Source organism: Pogona vitticeps, chromosome 1 (assembly GCF_051106095.1).
Source record: "Pogona vitticeps strain Pit_001003342236 chromosome 1, PviZW2.1, whole genome shotgun sequence".
Classification (NCBI taxonomy): Eukaryota; Metazoa; Chordata; class Lepidosauria; order Squamata; family Agamidae; genus Pogona; species Pogona vitticeps.
Genome location: NC_135783.1, coordinates 299926240 through 299952674, shown reverse-complemented (window position 1 = coordinate 299952674; position 26435 = coordinate 299926240). Strand labels below are relative to the sequence as shown.

The 26435-nt window shown below is 39.6% G+C and overlaps 1 protein-coding gene across 2 annotated transcripts in view; it reads left to right on the top strand.

The window, feature by feature from the left end:
- The window catches only part of STARD9 (StAR related lipid transfer domain containing 9), a 143765-nt gene that overhangs the window by 94828 nt on the left and 22502 nt on the right, over window positions 1–26435 (top strand). For both annotated transcript variants that reach the window (XR_013543923.1, XM_072986211.2), the window contains exons 21-23: window positions 8376–8566; window positions 10856–11321; window positions 16627–26343. Coding sequence is in view for 1 of the 2 variants with exons in the window: in XM_072986211.2 (XP_072842312.2) it covers window positions 8376–8566; window positions 10856–11321; window positions 16627–26343 (10374 nt within the window). In the remaining variant the exon portion in view is untranslated. The remainder of the gene's footprint in view (window positions 1–8375; window positions 8567–10855; window positions 11322–16626; window positions 26344–26435) is intronic.

Genomic DNA, 26435 nt, shown 5'->3' with positions numbered 1-26435 from the left:
CATAACTGATTATAGATTGAGAGATCTAAATTGAGGGCTTGTTATTTTCAAGTTATCTAGTTTGATTACAGTACGTGAAACTCATTACTTATTACCTTATTGCAGCATTCTCTGTGCTCTGAATATTAAAAAAATAAGCTTTTTAATTTTGGGGTTGAACACTTGAAGCATGAAATCAATGGTTTTACACTTTAAAGGAAAATCTGACAGAAACCTTAGTATTTCCTTGTTATATGGAAGTATGAGGTAGCAAAAGCTATAGATCTCTGCCGTATTGTGATGAGTGCTGTTACAGTTTATGAAGAACTATTTTTTCCAAGGCCTGACAAATGAACACTTCATAAAGCTCAGTGTCTTGTCTTTTGTGGGGGCCATTAGCAAATGCTTTGGTGACCATGAATAAGACTGTTAAGCAGCAGCTCACTTTGTTCAATGGCAGTTTCTGTGTTCACACGTTTTGGTCTGTTTGAGCAGTGGTCCCCAACCTTGGGCCTCCAGATGTTCTTGCACTACAACTACCAGAAGCCTTCACCACCACCTCTTCTGGCCAGGATTTCTGGGAGTTGAAGTCCAAGAACATTTGGAGGCCCAAGGTTGGGGACCACTGTGCTTGAGATATACTGATCAGCCCTACCATTAAAACCACCTGCCTAATATGGTGTAGGTTCCCTTGTGCTGGCAAAAAAGACCTCTTTACATTTCCTGTGGTATCTGGCACTAAAACATTAGCAGTAAACCCTTTAAGTCCTGCAAGTTGCAAGATGAGGCCTCCATGGATCCGATTTGTTGTTCCACCACATCCCATAGATGCTTAATCAGATTGAGACCTGGGGAATTTGGAGGCCTAGGCAACACCTTGAACTCTTTCTCATGTTCCTCAAACCATTCCTGGGCAATTTTTGCAGTGTGGCAGGATGCTTTATCCTGCTGAAAGAGGCCACTGCCATCAGGGAACACCATTGCCATAAAGGGGTCTACATGGTGTGCAACAATGTCTAGGTAGGTGGTATGTGTCAAAGTAACATCTGCATGAATGCCAGGACACAAGATTTCCCAGGAGATCATTGCCCAAAGCATAACAGTGCCTCCACTAGCCCGTCTTCTTCCCATACTGCATCCTATTACTATCTCTTCCCCAGATAGACAATGCACACACACCCAGCTACCAACTTGTTCTAAAAGAAAACATGATTCATCACACCAAGCAACCTTCTTCTATTGCTCCATGGTCCAATTGTGAGGCTCACTTCTTCATTCTAGGCAGTTTCAACGGTGGAAAGGGGTCATCATGGGTACTCTGACTGGTCTGTGACTACATAGCCCTATACATAGCACACTGTGATGTACTGTGTGTTCTGACAGCTTTCTGTTATGGCCAGCATATCTGTTTTTCAGCATTTTGAGCTACTTTAGGTCTTATGTGTGATTGGACCAGACTGGCTAGCCTTCACTCCCCACATGCATCAATGAGCCTTGAGCACCAGCAAACTTGATGCCAATGCACCAGCTGTCCTTTTGGTAGGTACTAACAACTGCATACTGGGGAAAACCCCACAAGACTTGCCATTTTGGAGATGCTCTGATCCAGTCATCCAGCCATCACTATTTGGCCGTTGTCAAAGTCACTCAGATCTTTTCACATGCCCATATTTCCTGCTTCCAACACATGAAATTCAAAACCTGACTGTTCTCTGGCTTCCTGATATACCCTGCCCCTACACAGGTGCCATTGTAATGGTATAATCAATGCCATTCACTTTACCTGTCAGTGGTTTTAACATTGTGGCTGATCAGTGTAGTTTCCTATGTAAGAGCTATTAAATGATGTGTTTTCCTTGAACTGATTTAATTGTTTTGTAAACATGATTTTCCTATTTAAATATTTTTAAACATCTAATTCTCATGGGGTTTTTTGTTGACAAGGTAGAGGGAGCTGTTCTGGTCAATTTACAGTGGAAGCCTGGGGACTAAGCTTTTCTTCTTAATTTACGAGGAGCATCTGAATGTAGAAAGCACTGAAGTAAAATTTCATCAGGGCATAAGGTTATTTGTTAGTCTGCTTGGTTACTAGAAGTTTTATAGCCTTCAGCAAATTTAGGGACTGGAACTATTGCACATAAGACGAGAGTGGTTTTCACAAGTTCCATCAAGTCAGTCCTTTAATCATATGCTCTATAATATAGAAAATAAACATAAGCAGGATACTGAGAATATTCTGCCCAGGGGATCTGGTATCTCCGCTGGCTATTTTTATGATTCCTGGGTATCAGTCAAGATTCTGACAAATTTGTTCTGGAAGGGAGGACTAGGTGGGAACATCTTTCTATTTACAATGCTTTCCCCGGGATATTAATGGATTTCTGTTGAAACAGAAATCGCCACATGGGAAACCTCACTTGAACACTTCTATCTGCCTAGCTGGGGAGTCCTAAGTTCTTCAGCTCAGTTCGGGAAGCAGGGAATGAACACTTTGGACATTCTTGTCTCAAAGCCCAGGAAACAACTTTTAAGAAAACTTGTTAAAAATCCTCAGAACACTAGCCGTAGTTTAGCAACTTTTGGCACTTGGGAAATGTGTAAGACAATACCACAAAATACTCATAGAATCATCGAATAATGGAGTTGGAAGAAGTCTATAAGGTCAGGGAATCCAACCCCTTGTTGAATGCAGAAATTCAAATCAAAATATGCCTGGTTGTCTAATTTTGTCTTGAATGCCTTCAGCACTAGTGTACTTGAGGTAATTAGTTCCATTGTCATACTGCTCTGACAGTTAGGAAGTATTTCCTAAGATTCATTTGAAATCTGTCTTCCTGTAACTTGAGCCCAGTATTACATGTTCTGTCCTCTGGTATGATTGAGAACAGATTCTGCCTGTCTTCTGTATGATAGTCTTTCAAATATTTTGAAATATACTATTTCCCCTGTTTTTTTTCTCTTCTCAGGTAGACATGGTTATTTATTGGGGAAGAGGGGGGAAGAGGAGGAACAAAGTGACGCAACAATCACACACAATATAATTCCAAATAAAAATGATTAATCTAACTTATCTAGATACATTTTACTTGAGTAGGCATTTGGTTTTTAGTGCCTGTGTAGAATTCATTAGATGTGATAGTTTGAATGAATGCATCTGGAAAACCCAGACAGAGAGCAGAGATACATATTTGGGCAAATCTGATAAAAGCCAGTTTGTTTGTTCTTTTGTTCAACTTTTACACCACCCATCTGGCTATCAAGACCATTCTGAGCGGTTCACAACATAATAAAAGACACTAAACATAATAGCTATATGAAAAACAAACTTAAACATATCAGCCCACATACACAAAAAACATCAAAATAACTATTAGTGAGTTTCATCCAGTAGTCTGATGCTTCTCATGTCTGTGCTCTAACTAGCAAGTCAGACAATTGTTTGATGGCCAAACACATGTTCTTAATTACTCTAAACTTAACTTCTCCAAACAGCTTGGCTGGATCCATTCTGGTTGCCTAATGCACTGGTTCTTAACCTTGGGTTACTCAGGAGTTTTGGACTGCAACTCCCAGAAGCCTTCACCACCAGCTGTCCTGACTGGAGTTTCTGGGAGTTGCAGCTCAAAAGCATCCGAGTAACAAAGGTTAAGAACCACTGGCCTAATGTAAAAAAGAGCTTAGTGTATGTTCCTCATGTTCCATTGTTCCAAATCTGGGTGACCTGATTTGCATATTGTACAGATCAGGAGTACTTATAAATTTGCATAATATGCTGATTAATGCAGTTTTTGCATATTATAGAGATGAAGAACATCAATTGTTGCACTGTCTTTTGACCAGTATATTTTAGCCTTGGATTTATTTAAACACTTTGGATCCATCAGTACTTCTCAGACAAACCTACTTTGCAGGATTCTTTTAAGAATGAAATGAGGAAAGTAGAGCCATATAAAACAGTCATGCATGCAGTTGTTGTTATTGTTATTTAGTCATTTAGTCGTATCCGACTCTTCGTGACCCCATGGACCAGAGCACGCCAGGCTCTCCTGTCTTCCGCTGCCTCACGGAGTTGGGTCAAATTCATGTTGGTGACTTCGATGACACTGTCCAACCATCTCATCCTCTGTCGTCCCCTTCTCCTCCTGCCTTCACACTTTCCTAACATCAGGGTCTTTTCCAGGGAGTCTTCTCTTGAGGGAGTGCTGATAAGTATTGAGCCTTCCCCAGAAAAAAATGATCTAGGAAGCTGTAACTGCCACACTATTCTACATATTCCCCCAGGAAGTCAATTCACTTGTGACATCTGTCCTGAAGCTTCTTAAGTCCCTGCAAATAAAATTATTCCGACTGCTGGTGTAACCACTAATTTGCAGCATTAGTTGCCTCCAGAACACTCCGAAATCGTTGTTCTTTTAGGTGTTTTTTGAGTTTGGGGAACAGATAATAGTCAGAAGGAGTCAGGCCAGGAGAATAGGGTGGATGGGGCATTGTTTGAAAGCTAAGGACATCAGTTTTGCCTGCAGTGTGTGACGAGGCGTTGTCATGCAACAGGCTGACACCTTTGTAGAGCTTTCCTTGACATTTTTCCTTGATGTTTTGCTTCAACTTCTTCAATAAAGCACAGTAATATTTTGCATTGATGGTTGAACCCGGTTGGAGGTAGTCCACCAGCAGAACTCCCTTCTTATCCCAAAAAACTGTTGCTATTTGCTTCTGCACCGACCTTTGCACTTGGAACTTCTTTGTCCTGGGGGAACCACTGTGCCTCCATTCCTTAGACTGTTCCTTTGTCTGAGGATCATAACGGTAGATCCATGTCTCACCACCAGTTACCAGTTTGCCCAGGAAATCTGACTCATTTCTTGCAAAATGTTCCAAAACAGCCACCGATGACTCCACACGTTTCCTCTTTTGTTTGGTTGTTAAAAGTTTTGGGATCCACTTTGCTGCCAGCTTTCTCATTTCCAAGTCGTTGTGGATAATGGCACCAACTCTCTCACATGATATTCTCAGATATATAGCAATACTTTCGGCTAATAGTCGGCGGTCATCCATGATCATGTCATGGATGGCTTTCACATTTGCAGGCACAGACAGAAACAGGCCTTCCACTGGGTTTCTCACTTTCAACACCAAAATGGCCAGTTTAAAAAATTGGCAACCCAACATTTAACTGTTGCATATCAAGGGCTACTGTCACACATAGTTTGTGACCTTTCATCATGGATCTGCTTTGCACCTTTCCCTTAGAGAAACAGGAACTTGATTATGGTCCTATGCTCTTCCACATTGAACTTTTCTGGAGGTGCCACCATGTTCACTTTGGGCCGGAAAATGAAAGTTATCATAGGTAGTTGATTTTTGCACTGTTGGATATAGACAAATTGGCCAATACACCCTGCAATTTATAGCTTCCTAGCTCAAATTTTTCTGGGGTACTGATAAGTATTGAGCTTTAGTTTCCTTGGGGAATATATAGAATAGTATGGCAGTTACAGCTTCCTAGCTCAATTTTTTCTGGGAAAGGATCGATACTTATCAGCACCCCCTCGTATTATAACAAGAAAATATTGTAGCTTAATTTTATTCACTATACTTGACTTTTCGTAGGTACACTTGCCAATCCAGTGTTTGTATCTCAGCTATACTATATTGGGAAAGAGATTCATAGAGTTGGGATACATTTTAAGGAAATAATGTAATGCAAAAAATAATGTAGAAACCCTAAATCAAAACAGTCATTCACCATGGTGACTGGGAGATTTTGGGAGATGTAGGCTAAGAAAGTAATTCTGCCAGTCTCTGATTTCTAATGACTAAAGATATGTCCATTTCCTATGAACATTTTCTGTGGTGTAAGACTTGTGTAGCAGGATAGTGCAGTGAGTTAAAGTACCTGGCTTTGGAGAGGGTTTGGGAGTTTGATTCCCTATTGTGCCTACTGGGAAGAGAGCCAGCCTGGGTAGCTTTGGACAAGCTGCACAGTCCCAGAACACCTTATCCAGAAGAGAATGGGTAAAACTTCATACCTAGAAAACCCTGGAAAAGGTCATTATAAGTCTGAATCGACTTGATAGCACATAATTATTGTGATCCAACATAGAGTAACAACTAGGATACATGGAGTCAAGTCTCTGTTCATAGAAACTCACTGGGGGTGCAAGTGAGTTTTTCCTTAAATATCTCATATACCTTGAAAACAGTATTAGGGTTACCATAAAATGCATGCAGCTTAACAGTACATAACTGGATGTACATAACACACAGCAGACTCATCCAGTAGAATGTCTAGTGAGTAAGCAGTTAAAAGAGCCATATTAAGGCATATGTGTAGAATTACTCCCTACTCATTGTATAAAACTTATTTCACAGCAGCCATGCAGTCAATATCAGTAGCAGCAATAACAATAATTAATAGAAAGTTTTATTAAATAGTACTCCTTCCCCCCTTTTTTTGTTTTTTGTTTTGTTTTGTTTTTTGGTCAACTGTATGCTTCCTCAAAGCAGTATGTAGCTAAGCTCTCAGCTAATGTTGGAAGGTAATGTTTTAGTGCTGGAAGGAATTGGAAGGGTCATCGAAGTCTCTCTTTCAAAGCAGAAAATGCAGTAAGATGCATCGTGTTACAGCTTTGAAAAGTTAATTTTTTGGACTACAGCAAGCATTCATCCACATGGATTGATTCTTTGTACTATTTGCATATAAACAGTTCAGGCACTTTTGCAAAAAGATTTCAGGTGTTAGTTAAAGGATATGTTCTCCAGATTATAACCAGAGAAAACTGAAGATGACTTAACTCATTTTCTGATCATCACAGAAAGGCTTGTTTCTCACCATTGTTGAAATCCTACTCACAAAGCTGTGTCACATAAGACTGTTGATGTCATTAGCCCTGGTGATTTTTTGGAAATTAAAAAAAAATCCAGTCCCCCCCCAAAGGTTGCTGCCATTGATAAAGTCATCCTGAGAGCAGTGATTTATGAAAATTAAAGTTTTACCCCTATCCTGTAGCCCCCAATAGTTTCTCTACAGCAAGGATTCCATTGGATTCTCAGGACCCTCAAGAGGGGAATTGGAAATAGTTTACTTCTGGAAAATTGGTGATGCTGATGATGTCATAAGCCTTAAGCAATGCAGCTCTGTGAACAGGATGTCAGCCTCAGGAAAAATCCGGTCAGAGCACTGATTACAGTTCTTCCATCATATCATAGCTTTATAAGGGCTAGAGTCTAAACTTTAAAAAAAGGGGGGGGCAGAAAACAATTGCTAGGTTCTATTGTTCTTGATCCTTGCAACCCTTTTGTCACTTGAAAATGTTCTGTATTGATTGCTGATTGTTTGCTAGTCTGAATTTGAAGCACAGGTCTTAGGGTCTATGGAAGAGATCCTCTTGAGATCACCTTTGCCTGCAAAGACCCATTTGTTGGACATGTGGGAAAGGGTCTTCTCCACTATTTCTCCCACATGGTAGAATGCACTACTTCCAGTAGTATGCTGACTCCCACTCTTTTGTCCTTTGGGAAAGGTTTTAACTTTCTTTAACTAAGCCTTCTAAAAATTATTTTTAGTGTTCTTTTTCTGTTGTGCCACTTTAATAATGTGTGCACGCGTGTGTTTTAGGGGGAAGGCAGTTTAAAAATAACACTGAAATAACACTTTGGTTTAGGCTTCTGGTGGATATGAGTGTATTTTATAAATTTATAAAGCACTAATGCTGTCAGGCGGAATAAACAGTTTCAGACCAGTTCATCAGAACAAATGTTCTGGTATGAGAATACACAAATCTACATGCAGTGAAAGAATGTGGATGAATGGTAACATTTTGATGCTTCACATGAAAATCTTCTAGACATTGAGTGCTTTTTAAAATCCTCAGGTTTTATTCTTCAAAAAAGAATAAATAACATGTGCTATTTTTAGCTTTTTCCCCAAGAACAAACAGGAGGCCAAATCAGTTGGTTTTTATAAATAATTGTATAACTTTGTAATGAAAATATTTAGTGAAAGTATCTTCTCTTTTCAGGTTTATTTAAATTTACAAAAAAAGAACTTAAGCATTTTTTTGTTTATAATTAACTTCAATGGAGCTAGAGAATATATTACAAAATTGTTTAAGTTTAATATAGCTGGATGGGGCAGAAAAGACTCTTTCACCTATAGGTATATTGGTATTAAAATTATTTTTTATTTGATGCCATAAGTGAGAATTCCTACCTTACTGTGACATCACAAACATATGCAGATCTACACATACACATAACACAGTATCCTTTCTCTTAGCCATCCTCTTTGCTATCTTCACTAGTAGCTGAATTCTTCGTCTGATTTAAAGGAATACATGCTAGCTTACAAATATGTTACCTTCCTTATTTACATTTCTTGTCAAATTTTTTGGCAGTGAGCGGAGACATGCTGTTTCTGAAGAATGTCAGCCAAAGTTTAAAAAACAGGAGGTTCTCCAGAGAAGGGAGATCCAGCAACAACAATTGTATGTTGAAGAATTACAACAGCAGATCTTGGATGGTGAGATTAGAGCTGAGCAAGAACTAGAACATGATCAGGCAGTAATCAATCAGCAGATCAGAGAAAGTGAGTTTTTCCCCTCTTCCCTTGATGTTACTTTCCAGAGACAGATTGGCATGTTGATCTAACTTACGTCATATTTAAGAGGTATTTTAGCACTATTTTAACTATAATGTTCTGAAAGGGTTTTTTTTAGCCTTAAGGGGTTGTCTTGATTTGTTTGATATTCTTGTATTTAGAGCCATGATATTCAAAAACTCTGAGATGCCACTTACTTACTTTGTACGTAAATCTGTCACTGTTTTTCACTCATATTTTTACAACCAATTTTGTTAATATACTGTTTTCTCATTTCTACTCTTGATCCTTTCTTTTGCCTGTCATTTTCTTATTATCCTTAAAATAATGCCAGTAGTAGTTGTTTGTTTTCATTAACTCACCTTCAGTAGTTTTGCTGTGTTGTTTTTAATATATGCTCTTGAATTCATAACTACTAGATTCAGCTACTTTGTGCTTTTAGATTTAGATCTGGATGCTGAACTACGCAAAGATCCAGTGGCATATTTCAGTATCCAATGCCAGTAGAACTGGAACGTTCTTTCAATTTCCTTCTTATTAAAGCCCTTTGTGGTACCTTAAACTTGCTCCAGAAGGTTTTCTTAACCCTGTGGAATAAGTTTTTATGGCTTATGGAGAACTTTATGAAGGACTATGGGGGAATGGCTGAATCTGAGGGAAGCAGTGGAACAGCAGAAATATGCTGTTGGATCCTGGCCTGGTACTAATGGCTGTGTGGGATATTAGTCTAATACTTGCCAAGGCAATAGCTGTGATTCTGGATGATAGAACTCTGTCAAAGGATATTATAGAACACTCTACAGGCAGAGTGCTTTATGTTCTGAAATTACTCAAAGGCTGACTACAAACGTGTTTATCCCACTGTTTGGTCCGCTGCAGAAACAGGCCAGTTCACTCTTAATGATGGCAATCAATGTCTTTTATGGAGTGAACCAGTCCACTCCAAGAGCTTTCATATTCATACCTTTTTGAGCCTTTGCCAGGAACTACTAATTTTTTTTTTGTACAGGTTGGATCACTTTGGATTGGATTGGTTCCAGCATGCATGATCACTGGAACCAATCCAAGACAAGTCTTCTGGTTTGAACTTGCCAATACCGTGGTGTGGCTTAATAAATGAGCCATTCCAGGATATTGGTAAATGGATCATTTCCTCTGCTGCTCACAAAGGGCCAGGAGAAGTGAAAAGGTTTTTGAAGACCATGTAATAGACCATTTCTGATGTGCTGCATCAGTTATTAATTTTTTTTACAAAATATTTCCTTTGCCTCATCTTAAAGGGACAGTCAGGAAGCTGCCTACAGTCATATCCATGAGAGTAACTGGTTAGAGGCCGTTTCTCAACCAGTCCTTTAAGAGAAGATAAAGTTGGGCTTGCAGGACTGATTTCTGTATGAACAGGAGGTCTTGATTAGATCGTTCTAATCAACCATGACCATTCCAAAGTGTCCCACACAAGTTGACTCCCTGACATTAATGACTTTTGTGATATTGGTAGTGTGTCAAGGGAGGCGGAGTTGCACACAAACATACCTTAGAGGGAACTTTGCTTGGAGTGTGTGGTATTTTTAAGGCTTTTGTGGACTATTCATACGTCCCATAGTGCAGGTCGCCTCCAACAGCTCCACCACAATATGTAAACAAACAGGGAAGTACCAGGTTATGGTAGCTGATTAATTCAAAAGTGTGACTCTGGCATTGGTATCTTCCACAACATCTTCCTTCTTACAGTGCATGTGTTAGGGTCCCTTGCTGGGCCCAGTTTATAGAGATATGCTCAAATGGGAACTCTGTCACAATTTTCTTGGTGGGGTATTCTTCAGAGGGGGTCAATCACATATTGGCACATTTGGTTTTAGGACCAACAAGCTCATGTAAATGTCACTTTTATTGATTTGGGAGGGGGGGCAAAAGTCCTTCTCCAACAGTGTTGCAGTTTTAGATTAATTCCATATTTGATTCATCGCTGATTTCACACAACAGTTGAAAAGTTCAAGGGGGCTTCTTTATTAAAGATTTGCACAATTAAGAAGAGTATGACAAAATTTTAGATGACTGGAGGGATATCTGCCAGGGATAGACATTCTTGCTTTTAGTACAGCCTATGGACGCTCCATTCTTATTCAGTACTCAAAGGATTTTGAAACTGAAGGAAACATCACACTATTGGAGTTGTTTATTCTCTTCAAATAGATTGCTTGTGTTATCAGTAGACTAGGAATGTAATAAAAGAGGTAACTCTTCTTGATTTCCCTGCTTTGTTTTGACTATTCTTAGATCAGCAATGGCTCATTGATGAAAAGAAACGTCTGGCTGCCCAGCAACAGCAAGAATCTGCTGTTCAAACAGAAATCAAAACATATACAGAAACAGGGGTTCAGAATATTTTGGAAACAGAGACTGGCCCTTCCCAGACCATAAAGAACAAGAAAAAATTGGTACAGCAAGAGCTTTTACGAAAATACTCTTTAAAGAAAGCAGAAAGACATTTGAGTCGGAAGAAGGTTAAACTGCGTTTGGAAAGGATTGTGAAGAAGCAAAAATTGCTAGAGGCCAAGAAAAACCTGGAACAACTAGAAGCTACTTGCTGGATCAACGAGGATAATGTAAAACTTTCACCCTTTCTGAACCAAGAAATCATAGCACCCTCTTGGGACTACGCATGTTCACAGCCAGGATCAGCTTCAGGCTCCTTAAAGTGCAGACAAAACACTTGTTTAAACATACAGCCACCACATTGCAGGTAGATATTCTGGACAATATTTCTCAAGCAATATCCTGGTCTAACTAACGTAACTTTAACATTAACTTTCATTAAGTTTAATCAGTTTAATCAGTACATACAGTCATGGCCGAAAATACTGACATCCTTGCAATTCTGTTAGAAAATGCAACCCTTCTCTCAGAAAAACACCCTGGATACCTGAAGGACTGCTTCCTTCCATACGAAGGAGATCTAGCCAGAAGACCCTCTTGAAAGAGCCGTATCTCAGTGAGGTGAGAGAGATGGCCTGTAAATGGAGGGCCTTTTCGGTAGCTGCCCCCAGTCTTTGGAATGCCCTCCCAAATGACATCCGACCGGCACCGACGTTACTGACATTTTGGCGCCAGGTTAAAACCTTCCTGTTCTGGAAGGTTTTTAATTGAACATTTTAATTTTAATTGATAGAGTCATGGATCTAGACTGTTTTTGTTTTTATTTCTGCTTTTTATTTTTTTAGAGTAGATGTAACTGTATTGGTTTTTCTGTGTCTGTTTTTAACTGAACTGTTTTTAATTGATGTTGGGAGCCGCCTGGAGACTCTTGCAGAATGTGGGCAGCATACAAGTCAAACAAACAAACAAACAAACAAACAGTTGCAGCTGCAAATGCTTTGATAGTCACATGTTCATTTCTTTGGTTTGTGTTGGAACAACACACACAAAAACCAGGGAAGTAAAGTAAAATCCGATAGAATTCCACATAGAAACCCAAAAATGCACTGGCCAAAATTATTGGCACTCTTAACTTAATATTTGGTAGCATCCCCTTTGGAAAAAATAACTGAAATCAGTCGTTTCCTGTAACCAGGAATGAATTTCTTACACCTCTCTACTGGAATTTTGGACCATTCTTCTTTTGCAAACTGCTCCAGGGTCTTCAGATTTGAAGGATGCCTTCTCCCAACTGCTGTTTTGAGATCTCTCCACAGATGTTCTATGGGATTCAGATATGGACACATTGTTGGCCATTTCAGAACTCTCCAGTGCTTTGTTTGTAACCATTTCTGAGCGCTTTTTGAATTTTTTTCCCAAGTCATTGTCCTGCTGGAAGACCCATGACCTCTGCTGCAGATGCAGCTTTCTGACACTGGCCATTACTTTGTGCCCCAAATTGTTTTGGTAATTATCAGATTTCATGATATCATTCACACAGTCAAAGCATCCAGTGCCAGAAGCAGCAAAGCAACTCCAAAATATCTTTGAACTTCCACCATGTTTGACTGTACAGACTGTGTTCTTTTATTTGAATGCCTTATTTCTTTTTCTGCAAACAGTGCCATGATGTCCTTGACCAAAAAGCTTGACTTTTGTCTCATCTGTTCACTGTACGTTCTCCCAAAAGGATCGTGGTTTTGTCACATAAGTTTTGTCATACTCCAGTCTTGCTTTTTTTATGCCTTTGTGTCAGCAGTGGTGTCCTCCTGGGTCTCCTTCCATAGCGTCCCTTTTCATTCAGATGGTGACGGATAGTGTGAGCTGACACTGTTGTACCCTGTGTCTGCAGCTCAGCTTGAATTTGTTGGAAGTTAATCTGGGTTCTGTATCCACCATTCGAACAACCCGTTGTTGTAATTTTTCAGTAATTTTGCTCTTCTGTCCACGTCCAGCGAGGTTAGCTACAGTGCCACCTCTTGAGGATATTGCACACAATGGGCACAGGAACATTAAGATCTCTGGAGATAGACTTAAAGCCTTGAGATTGTTGATGTTGTTCCACAATTTTTCTCTCAAATCCACAGACAACTCTTTACAATTCATTCTTTTCTCCGTGCTCAGTATCGCACACAACACAAAGGTTGAATCAACTTTTCTCCACCTGAACTGGTAGCAAGTGTGATTACAGTGGTGCCTCGCTTAACGAGCGCACCATTTAACAACGAATCTGCATAGCGATGCGTTTTTTGCGATCGCTAATGCGATCGCATTGCAATGTTTTAATAGGCAAAACATCGCATTGCGGTGATCGGTAAGCGTTTCGCTTACCGATCTTCGCATTGCTATGTTTTGGGAAAAGCTGATTGGCGGTTCCAAAATGGCCGCCGGGTCAACAAAATGGCCGCCCCGCAGTGTTTTCGCGCCCTGCTCTCGCTTACTGGGCGGCGAAAATGGTGGCTGGATGGAGGATTCCCCACATAGCGGTGAGTTTTTCCCCAATAGGAATGCATTAAACGGAGTTTAATGCGTTCCTATGGGGTTTTCACCCCCGCATAGCGACGAATCCAGATAGTGACGTTAATCCTGGAATGGATTAACGTCTCTATGCGGGGCACCACTGTACTATATTGCACACACCTCTTACTTGCAACAGCTGTGTCTAAATACAAATTAAAGGAGCATCACATGCTTGAAAAGCAATTATTTCTTATAATTTAGACAGGGTGCCAATAATTTTGGCCAGTGTATTTTTGGGTTTCTGTGTGGGATTGCATCAGATTTGACTTCTCTGTTTTTTTGTGTGTGCTGTTCCAACGCAAACCAAAGAAATGAACATGTGACTACGACAACATTTGCAATTGCAACAATTTTCTGAGAAAAGGGTTGCATTTTCTGACAGAATTGCAAGGGCATCAATATTTTTGGCCCTGACTGTATACTAATTAACATTTTACCTGCTTTATTCTCGAAGGCTTTCACGGCTGGGATCTAATGGTTGTTGTGGGGTTTTCGGGCTCTTTGGCCGTGTTCTGAGGTTTGTTCTTCCTGACGTTTCACCAGTCTCTGTGGCCGGCATCTAATACTTCTTATACACCCTAAAATTGATGTTTCCTTCCCTACCAGTTACGTATGTTTTCTAAATAAAACCTTTTAGCTTGTTCAGAACCAAGCTCTCATTTAATATTATGAGTTACTTAGGAGATACTAAATAGTCTGTAGTAAGAAAGCATTGTATCCACATCATACAAGGTTACATAATGCCAGAGGGAACAGGAGAGATTAAAACAGAGAGAAGGCTTTTCATTTGGCAGCTGAATATATAATAGGTACCAGCTTAGGCAAGGAGGCTCTGGCTGGGTCACAGCAAAGTGGGCAGCCACGAATACTTGGTACAGTATTTAGGCTAACAGGCTAACATGTGTCCTCCTAGTGGCACCAAGGAGTGGTGGCTGCACTGAAGATGTAGATGCCAAAGGGGTGGCTGCAACTACGTGGGGATTGTGTGAGTAGCTAGTATGAATATTTGTGGGAAGGAATACAGTGATGCCCTGCATGACGACGATAATCCGTCCCATTGAAATCGCTGTTTAGTGAAAACATCGTCTTGCGAAAAACGTTTCCCCATTGGAATGCATTGAAACCCGTTTAATGCATTCCAATGGGGAAAAATCCTCATCGTTCTGCGAAGATCGCCCATAGGGAAGCCATTTTGGGAAGCGCCGATCAGCTGTCAAAATGGCTGCCCTGCGAAGCATTGGTCCCGAAAACACCCGTTTTGCGAAGTGCCGATCAGTGGCAAAATCGTCGTCTTGCGAAAATTGGTTTGCGAAGCAGGGACCCAAACATCGTCCAGCGAAAATCGCCCATTGGAATCACTGTTTTGCCAATCGCTATAGCGGTCGCAAAACCTCATCGTCATGCAGATTCATCGTTTTGTGAGGTTGTCTAGCGAGGTACCACTGTATCTTCTTGGGGAAGAATGTCATGCCACCACCTTAAGTCCCTTCCCTGGGAGAAAAGCAGAATAAAATTCATTTAAAAACAACTAAGCAGAAACCTAAAGGTTGTTCTAGGTTTTTCAGGCTGTCTGGCTGAGTTCTTGAGGTTCTTCTTCCTAATGTTTCACCAGTCCCTGGCCGGCATCTTCAGAGGACAGGAGTCAGAAATCTGTCTGTGCTCTGGTGCAGTTTTGTGGGATAGTTGAGTACTTATAGCTGTGGAATCAGCTTTTTGTCCTTTTCAGGAGATAGGGTGATTGTGGTAATCAGCGTGTTTTTTGTTGTGGGTGCATTGTTGTGATAAGGGGAGGGATTATCTGTCACTGTGATTGATGGGTGTCATTAGCTGGTCTTTGGTGTCCAGTGATCACTGGTCCTAGTGCCTGAGTAGTTTGCTGACCTTTGGCTGGCTGTATTTTACAGTACTGGGAGCCAGGCTTTGTTGTGTTATAGACATTCTTCTTTTTTGTTGAAGCTGTGCTGATGTTTGTGGATTTCAATGGCTTCCTTGTGCAGTCTAACATAATGATTGCTGGTGTTGTCCAGTACTTTTTGTTTTGAAATAGAATTTCATGTCCAGCTTGTTTCAGGGCATGTTCAGCTACTGCTGATTTTTCTAGTTGTTTTAGTCTGGTGTTTCTCATTTTCTTTGTTTCTGGTGTGGATGCTGCATTTTATGGTTCCAATATATACCTGGCCACAACTGCAAGGTATCTAGTATACTCCTGCAGTGGTGAAGGAGTCCCTTTTGTCCTTTGCTGACCGTAACATTTGTTGGATTTTTGTGGTGGGCCTGAATACTGTTTGTAGGTTGTGTTTTTTCAGTTTCCCCATTAGGTCCGTGACCCCTTTGATGTATGGCAAAAATACTTTATTTGTGGGTGGCTGTTTTTCCTCTTCAGTTTGGTGTTGTTTTCTTGGTTTGATGGCTCTTGTGATTTCATTCTTGTAATAGCCATTTGCCTGTAGGGCCCAATTTAGATGGTTGAGTTCGGTGCTGAGAAATTGAGCTTCACAGTTCCGATTTGCCCACAACAAAAAAGAGGCATAATCAAAACACTGGTAGACTGACATGCTATCCACTGTGCCACACTAGTTATTTGATCTTAAATTAACTCATGTCATATTAAGATTGGTGGTCAGCCAATTCTTTGATAGCAGCCTCCAAGGCTTTCTAGAGATTTGAAATATTAGGATGATAATTGAGCTAGTTCCTTTGTTAAGTAGCTAATAGATTGGTTGCTAAGTCATTTGAGTGATGGAAAGAGTTACTATATTTGGTTGACTTGCATGCTTATTCTTTCAAGTCTTATCCTTGAGTCTGGCCCCCTGTACCTGTCACTCAATGCAAAAAAAAAAAAGTCAAGAGACAATAACACACCCCACTGGAGGTGCTTCTAAAAAAACTATTGTGTTTTTAAAGTCAGTATGCAAACAAAACCGAATGACAGACAAAAGCATGTTGACTTGCAACTTGTGAAGCTATGAAATCTGTTAGAGGACAATCATCTATTCTATTTCTATTGTAGCAAATATAACGTTGAAAGCAATGTTTTAATAATTTTTAAAAATATTTTAATGAATAGAATATGCAAGGTTGATTGATTTCTATGGCTGTTTCTGTTTTTACAGTTTTTCCCCAGAGAGAGATTCCTCTCAGTTATCTACCTCAGAACACAGCTACAAATTTTCTAAAGTCAATCCACCAAGGAGATCAGTGCCTGCAGAATATTTTAACAGAACACTTGAAGACCTTAGTAAAAGAGGCAACATTCACGATGAGAGAGATGGTTCCTTCCCAATCCAAAGGCAGCTAATAAAAAATCTGAAATTTTATTTGAGAAATAAAGGAATAGAGATAACGAATAGAAGCAATACCGAAGTTTTTTCTTATATTTGTAAAAATAACCAAACTATGGAAAAATCCAGTAACAGACCAAGGCAAACCAGATTAAAAGCCCCGGTTTTGAAGTCATCTGACCATTTTAAAAGAAAATATGAATCTGAAGCAGTGAAACAGGTGGCTAAAATAAAGACCCTGGAAAACTCAAACCAGCATGCAGAGAAGCACTTAGAAAAGAGTGAAGCTCAGGAAGCTGGTAGAAAGATCAGAATGGAGAAAAGAAAAAAGCGCCCAAGTTCTCTTCCAGGAAATTCCATCAAGGAACTGAAAAAATCAGCAGTATGTGGTAAATCACCAGTACAACATCTGAGCCAAAAAGGAAAGAACCTGAAAAGTGTTTTAGCAAACAGTCAGTCAGTGGAACAGCAGCAACACTTGAAAACAGCATCTTCAACAAGAAGCCTTATCAGCATAAACAACCATGCACCACTATGTTATGGTGAAAAAAGGTGGCATAGTGCTGAGGCATTGAGTGCTGGAATCTCAAAAACAGCTCCTGGTCTGCTGAGAACCTGGCAAGAAGATGAAGACGTGGAATTTTCTGATACTGACAGTAATTATTCTGTGGACTCTCTTTCATGTGATAATGCTAAAGTCCTCACAGAGCCGCTGAATCTTGAGGAGGAGTCAGCTGAAATTGACACTGCCAACCTTGAAGACTCTGAAAGTGATGACAGCCAGATGTCCCAAGATTCTCTTGCAGAAAAAGTAAACAAAACTGAATGCCAAAACATACAGTATTTTCCTGAGGTCCATCAAGAACCTGTTAAATTTTGCAAAGACAGCAATTATCAGCCTCTTTCACTGATAGGAAACACATCTCTTTCAAACAGTAATCTGACTGTGAATGAGAGAAGTTTTTCTCTGGATAGTCTAGGTGATGCAGATGAAGCATCAGGAGAAGATCTTGCAGAAGAATCAAAATTTAAATCATGTGATGAAGTGCCTGCTGAGGTTTTCTGGAAATTGCAAATTTTAAAATCAGAGTTTGTAAACAGCAACAAACATCACAATCCTGAGATCATTAATGAAACAGCAAAAATAACTGATAACTTGACCCAGAATTCCAGTTCTTTTTACCTGGATACTAATGCACATTCCAGTTTCAGTAATATTCAGGATCAGTCAGTAGATATTTGTGAACAAGAAGGCTCACTTGATGAAAGGTCACACTCTACAGGTGAAAATGTTCCAGTCTTGCCAGAAGCTTGGTTGTCCTATGACTCTAAAATTGGAGAGAGCAGCCCGATAATGGCAATGTGTTCTTCTCAAGATCATAGAGAGTTTCAGATTGCACAGCTACATTCTGTGTCAAACTGCTGGATGAAGAAAGATGATCTGAGACAGTCAGCTGCTGAAATGTCATTTTTCTCCTGCTCTAAAACACCACACCAGCCTTCTTGTGAGCCAAGGAAGATTGAAATGCTACTTTCATCTGGAGAACCATCATTATCTTTACCAGAAACAAGGAAGCAACTTGAGATTGAAAGTGCAGGAGCTACATCATCATTATCTCTATCTAGATTTCCTACAAAATATAGTTACTGTGAAGTTGCATCTTCTCTTAAGTCTGTTTGTCAGCAACCTGATGATTTGTCTGGGGGTGAATCTACTGATGTATCTGCGCAAATATCTAGTTGTTTGAAAGAACATGCTGGGACTGGTAGTTCATCTCAAGTATCAGCAAAGCTTGACCTTTCTGCTTCTTCAGTTTATTCTGAGATTTCTAAGGATCAAGATCTAGAAAACAGCTTCATTTCCAGGACAGAAACTTCAAGAGAAACATGTGTTCATGCTGACTTTGAAGAATGCCTCTTCAGGACTATTGAAAAAGCAGAAGCCGATTCTGATTCTGATAGTAGCACAAGAGACTCAAAACTTATTGAATTCAGCACCACTGGTAAATCCTTTGGCACATTACCAGTTAACTCCCCTGACTTGACTTCACTTGATTTTTCAACAGAAGAAAAATATCAAGCCTCTAAATATTTGTTTTCAAAAGAGAAAAAAAGTTTATTTGATGATGAAAGTTACTATCTGTGCGACACACTAAGCAAGCATGCAGATTCTGCTACTAATGTTGGGGAGAAATACTTTCTAAGAAATGGTAGAAATAACTTTGATGTGATGCAGAAAACAAGATGCCAACAGGTGCCTGTGGAAGAAATTGCTTCAGAAAGTAAATCGTATCAAACTAAGTCAACAGCTTTTCTCTGCAGCAACCAGTCTGCTCTTCCACTACAGACGTCTGAGGCTGACAGTGTTGGTGTACAGGGAAATAGAGATGTCTTAACAGAATCTGCATTAGAGGTTCCTTCATTTAGAGAGGCAGAAGAAGAACGGGGACAAATTAAAGAATGGCATTCAGCAAATAATCTTGAATTTCAAACTAAAACCATACTTTGTGATTCTCATTTGGGTTTAGGTGTTGGCTTTTCTGGAAGCAAGTTGAGCCAAAAAATCTCATTAGGTTTTGATGCTGAAAATATGGTTAAGAAGAGCAGTGAAGGGAAACATTATAACATGACTTCTTTTTCCTGCAAAGGTACACCTTCACTCACTGGTAGAGACTCAGAGACTGACAAATCAGTGCATTCTAATACGGACATAAGGGAGAAAAAAGATTCATCCAATTGGCCTTATGAAACCGATGATAAATTCACTTCACAACCAAACTCAAATGTTCGTTATCGTGACTCGGTTAGACTGGGGAAATGTGATGAAAAATCTGTTTCTGAAGAGAATAAGGGTGAACATAAAGAAAAGTCAATAAACTCTGAAGAACTTGCTAAATTAATAAAAAGTGTCAATAAGCTGGAGTGTGACATTTTAGAAATGAAACATAAACAGAATAAATGTTTACAGAATTATCTTGCAGTTGAATCGCAAAGTTTAACAGCAGAGGACAGTAGAAATTCCAGAAGCTGCAGTGTGATTCAGTCGCCAAGCAACAATCGTGACAAGTGTTGCAAGAAACTGCCTGAAACAGTAGTATATGAAGAAACAGGTAAAGAGGAAATCTTTTTGATTGAGAATAGCAAAGAAGAAACAAATGTATCAAAACTAGCAATGGGGCTTGCTACTAATATTTCAGTAACTGCTATAAGTAACAATAAAATTGAAGGAAACACAGATGAAGATGATTGTTCTGTAGGCACAGAAGCAAGCCCTAACAGCACGGTACCAGCTGTATGTTCCAACTCATCTATTTTAATTAAAAATACAATAGACTTACTTGACAGAAGTACAGAACATGTACAGGTTGACAGAACTATGGAAAGCATCCTGTACTCCGAATCAACAGTGACTGCAATAACCACAGAAAGTAGACAAGAAAATGTTTTAAACTGTAATGAAAAAGATAAAAATAATTCTACCAACAATGAAACCTTGGTATTAGAAAGCTTGATAATGTACCCTAAAATGGCAGAAGAAGAAGCTGATGGGAGCAAAGAACAAAATGATACAGCAGAAACTGAGCTGCACACTGATGGAAATGTTGCGTTACTGCCAGATAATCCATCTCATGGTTTTATGAACTCTGATGCCAACAACAATAGAACAAATCTAGATAGCACTGAAAGAACAAAAACAGACACCAATATTTCTACACTAGAAGAACAAAATGATGTGTGTCAATTACTTGAAGTGTGTCTTGATGCTAATGAAACACATGAAGAGAAAAGATCAGCAAATCTTAGGAAGCATATAGGTGTTTTGAATGAAGCAGTGAAAAACGATAGTAACAATGGTGATTCAGATAATAGCAGAGCTGTGGCTGGACAGCATGAGAGTACTGAAGAGTTCAAACACATCAACAGTGTTGAGACTGCTAATGTATCAAGTTCTCTTTCTACAGATTATTCTCCTAATGGTATTTCAGAACACCGTGATCTACACTTTGCTGAGAAAAGACTAGTTCACTGCATACCTGAGGGAAGAGAAATAATACAGCCAACAGCCCCAGTACAATTGGGTGTAACTGAGGTACCAGGCCAGAATACTGATGAACAAAACACATATACTTGTAAGACAGAAAATGTTAGGGAACATTTGGAAGAAAATAGTGGAAATCCAGAAGTACTAGAAAATAGAGATAGTAGCTGGTCACACAGTGACACCCTGTTAAGTGAAGTATCAAAAGAAATGCAATGCATACCTCACAGTTTTTCAAGGAATAATACTGGTATTGTTAGTGATTCAGTACCTGTTAACCAAACAGATCCATCAGAAATAATAAATGAAAAGTGTGGGTTGTCTTCTGTGGCCATTACAAGATTTTCCCATCACCCTGCAAATAGTTCTTTTTTGCCTTCAGTAAATACAAATCGAGAAAGTTGGATGGGTGATCCTTCTATATCAAGCAGTATTGTAGTGTCATTGAGTAATAGTACTACCACTGAAGAAGACCTCCAGTACCGTGAAACACAAATTGATTGTAGCATGCAGGCTGGAATGCGGTGTCCCACTAATGACAGAGAATTAAGTGATCCAATTTTTGATACCGTCATGCAAAATAAATTTTCTCCAGATCAGCTGCAGCAAAATCATGAGGAGAAGATAGATCCAGTATTCAGTAGATCTTTTAACTACAGTGCATCTGAGCAAATTCATATTAAGGATGAAAAATGTTCAAAACCGTATGTTGCAGAATATGACGAATCGCTAGCTTTTTCTCCTGTCAATGTCATGCAAAGGAAAGCAAAATCTTTCAACAGTACAGATTATGATTTGGGAAAGGCTCATGGAGAATATGACAGAAGAGAACATAAAAACTCAGAAAAATGTTTAAATTCATTCAACATACATCAGAAAGAATATGCTATATCATTCTCACCACCAGCAGCTTTGTTATCAGAGACTTCTTCCCAAGAGTATCTTAATAGCATTGTTACTCAGAAAGAGTTAAATTCTTTTGTGCAATGTAATCAGACAAATAAATGTCCAGATACTGAATACATTGAGACAGAATACAAAACAAACAGTGGAACATTTACTAAAGAGTTGGGATGCCAGAAAGAAACTACTGATATCCTTATACATAAACCTTTTGATGATCTCAGTGTAGGGCATTCAGTTGATTCTGGGGCAATGCCTGAGGATGGAGTAAATGTTTTAGGACATGCTGCTGAAGCTCTTTGGGAAAATTTTCATCGTGATGAAGACATTGCTTCCAGGTGCAACATAAATTCTTACAGCTCCGAATCTTCTGTTGCTTACTTGAACAGTTCAGCTCTGCATCCAAAATTTTTATTAGAATGCAAAGTAGACAAGTGTACAGATTTTGATAAAAGTGAATATTTGAACTATGAAGGAGCTGATGTTATCGTATCAACAGCAGAGGGCAATTTTACCAGTCTGCATAACCTAGAAAAGTATGTGTCGTCACAATCTGAGAAAGCTATAAACAGGATAGAAATCTGTTTCCAAGAAGGAAATGTGCTTATTAACCAAGGTTTAAAACAAACAAGCTGTGATGAAGCAACACCACCTCCTTTATGCCATACAGAAAGTTTTTCCACTTGTACTGTATTTAAAAATGCAGGTAACTGTGACCCCCCAGAATCACCACCTTCAGTGTATAAGCCTATTGCTGACTCGCAGCAGGAGATATTTTTGGCTTCTCCTTTGTCGGCATCAATTCAGGTACAAGAAAATCCATCCATCTGTCACCAGGGTTTCCCAAATATTTCTTCCTCATCTTTCGAAACTTCTCCTATTTCTACCACGAGTCACAGCAAAAATGAAAGTCATGCTGCTTTATATGCTTCTACCTCAAGCTGTTCAGTCTTGGCTACTAGCCAGGTGCAGGAAAGTAACGGTGGTGATTCTGAGATGCATAAGCAGCAATTGTGTGCATCAGAAACAAGTTCACTTTCTTTTGCAAAAGAAAATAGATATTTCCCGCTCTCTGAAACAGAGTCTAATTCTCATTTAGATTGCAGTGGCACAGATATGTGTACATCTGAGATCTATCACAAGCCAAACACTTGTCCAGAACCCAGAGATACAGGTCCCCTGCAAAGGGGTGGTTCCGAAGACTTTGGTAAAATTTTGTTTTCCACTTCGAATTCAGGACTTGATTTACAAGGAGATGAAAGTACAACACAACTGAGTGGCAAGGTTGCTATAGTAGGTATCCCTACTGCAAACAGAGATGATAATCATACAATTACATGTGAAGTGATGGACAGAAATGATTTTTCTTCTTCAGAACAGCTAAGCATTCCATTAATAAATGAGAGAACATCTTTCACATCAGGGAGCAGGTGTTCAACTTGGCAAGAAAACTCTGCAAAAGAGGTGCTTAGGAATGAAAGCAACATTTTTATTTCACAGAATACAAACAGAAGCAAAGATGATGGGCGGCGGCCAGGTTTACAGAGTCATAGTTTATCAGCACCAACTATTGTTGTAATGTGTAATTCTGAATGTGGTTCAGAATCTTCTAAACTAGACTTTGTTGGTCATAATGCCTCTAAGTCATTAGAAGAATTAAATATGAGTGTTGAGCCCCCATCTCCAACTGAAAATGACTTGCACAGAATTGAAAGCTTATCAAAAGCAAAGGCAGACAGTGTTGTGCCTCTTAAATATAGATCCAGATTTCAAAAGAAAGCCAGTCAAGCCCAGACATCTAATCAGTGCGATAAAATAAAGTGTAGTGAAGTATCTCAAGACGATTGTCCTTCAGATACCTCCCCTGTTCATTATCCACTAGCTGTTGCCCAAATTATTGGCAATTGTCTAGATACAGAAACAGAAAGGTGCATAAATAATGTTACTTCAATGCATGGATACAACATGGGAAGAAATGAAGAAGTAAGCTATCAGATGGAAGTAACCAATCAGCTTATTCAAGACAATAAAGATGCAATGCACTTTATTTCAAGTGATATCAACCCTTATGTTCACCCATGGCAACAAGATGAACGCTGCAAAATTGGTTGGAAACAGTATGTTTTTGGAAGTGCAAGCAACGTCTGTAGTAACCCACCTCCAATGAGTTTAGATAATCAAACAGTCATGAGATGTTCCAGTGTGGATAATGACTTGAATTCTCAAAACTCCCCTTTCCATTCTCACCTCAGTTCTTATGCTAATGCAAGAATGTTGTCCAGTACCATAAGCAGCACAGATGATCTCCAAGGATGGGATGTCGCAAGAGAAGGTTTTGAATCTATACATTCAGATGAAAGCAGCAAGCATTATAGTAATGTATCTCATGATGAACTTGAATCTAAACCAGTAAACGTCAATTCCAGTTGTGAAAATATCCTTCCAGATATGGGGTGCTCTCAACAGTCTGAAAACACATCCATGCAAGTTGATGAATTTGTTTTACTTTATCCTTCTGGGTCAGATACCTCGTCCAATAAACAACAGAGGGCACTCACTTGTGAACAGGAAACACAAACAGATGCTCCAGCAAAACATAAAAGACAGAAGAGGCACCGCAGAAGCTACACAGATATATCTGCAAGAAAGTCAGAGGTGAGCAAGAGTTCATTTCAACAGCCTTCTTCTTGGTCAAGTGTGCAAAATCTTTCCCTGCACCTTTCACAATTGCTTCACAACACTTCTGAGTTACTAGGAAATCTGTCCTTACAGACTGTTAAAGATAATGAACAAACTTGTCTCAAAGCTGCTGAAGAAAGCATTAAAGCCACCATGTCCAATAGCTCTACCCAAACAACAGAAGACATCGGCATTCAGACAGAGATTTTAGGACACCCTCAGAGTAAGATCAAGGAAAGCCAAATCAGTTCCAGTGTGGAAGGTGAAATGATGAAGCCTCAGAAGGTAAATGTCACTGTGAAGCTAGTACACCCAAATACTGGAACTCTGACTAAAGAGACAATGCCAGAAAGCAAAGGACAGATCCTGCACAGTGTGCCTGACATAAGAAGCCATGATGCTGATATTCAAGGAGATTCCTATGGGTCTCATCCTACCTTAAACAAAAACTCGAGCTCATCATCTGAAGTGCCAAAAATACAATTAAATACTCAACCAGAACTTGGTTTTAGCAAACCCAAAATTTCTTCTGTTGTTTCATCTTCAATTGGTTCTAGGCCTGGGCCTAAAACCACTATAAACAGTCCTGCCTCTACCTTCTGCCTGTCTTCAGCATACTACCCTCAAGATAAGCAACCTGTTCCTAAAATTAGCATTGCAGAAACCAGGAAGCTATCCTCTAAAAATAGGTTGTTAGTTGACCGAGCCTCTTCCCCAATTTTGACACTTTGTGCCAGTAAAGTCAGCCAGCAGTCTAGATTAGACAAATCTCTTTGTTCTTTGAAAGGATCTGCTGGACATCTGAAAAATAATAGCAATTCAGAAAACAATTTTAGAAAAAGGGGATCAGGTCCATGGTTTGACTTGAATTCTTGGGAGCAACGGGTAGATACTTCTTCACAAGTAGAGGTAGACAGTGAGTCTATGACATCTAGAGAGAGTAAAGAAGCATGCAAGGTGGCTACAAATAGGATGGATGAGAATATGACCAAAGAGCTTTCAGGAATAGCTGCTTTGAATCAAAAACAAAAATGTACTATTGACACTCATACTGCAATTCACACCAAAAGACTCTATCATTCAAGCAGCACTTTAGAACTTTCTAGCCATGGGGAATATTTACTTGAGGATCACAGTGATGGCATTCCCATTGAATGTTCCTTTCATCAGATGCGAGACACGAGAAGAGCAAGAAACTTTTCTGGAGGAATGAAATATGATAGCAGTGTAAGAAATTGTGATTATTTACCAGCTAAAAGGTTGTGTCAGAAATCTTTAAATGAGTCCAGTACACTATCGTTAGAATCTAATGAGACTCCAGAATGTGCACTTGATTCGTTTTCTCTTCGGTGTCACCCTACTTGGAGAACTCAAAATTCTTGTCCTTTTCCAGTGTCTGAAATCAGTAATACGCATGATAATGCTGATGCTGACACTGATACACAGTCCGAAACTGAAAGTGAGTGTAATACTGAAATTCTACTGAAGGAAAATACTTCCTTCATGAAGAAATCACACAGACTTCGAAGTTACAGCCTTCGTGACCTGCCCCTGCACAATAAATTCAGCAACTGGTGTGGTGTGAAAGGAGATCCTCACTCTTCTTTAGGTGGTGTGACTCGAAGTGCTAGTGATATCCATAGCCACTCAGAAAGGAAGGCCAGTAGTGGCACAAGAGCTACTGAAACAGAGGAGAGAGACCTGCTTAGTGAAAGGAGAGCCAGAGAGATTGAGAGGCTGCGAAGAGAGCGTGCCCAGGTTATGTCTGGCATACATTTAGATATGAATCAACATCCTTTGACTGTGGAACTCACTGAAGCAAAGCTAACTTATGGAATTGGGGAAACGGATGCACAGTTGAGGATTCTTCAGAGTGGAACTACCGAGGATTTGACATCTGTGCCCATAAAACAGCAACTCTATGAAAGGTGAATGACTTTATATGTTCTCATAGTAGAGGACTGGCTGGCAGTAATGGGGCTCTTTAAGCAGACAGTCTTACTAATGGAGAGATATAACA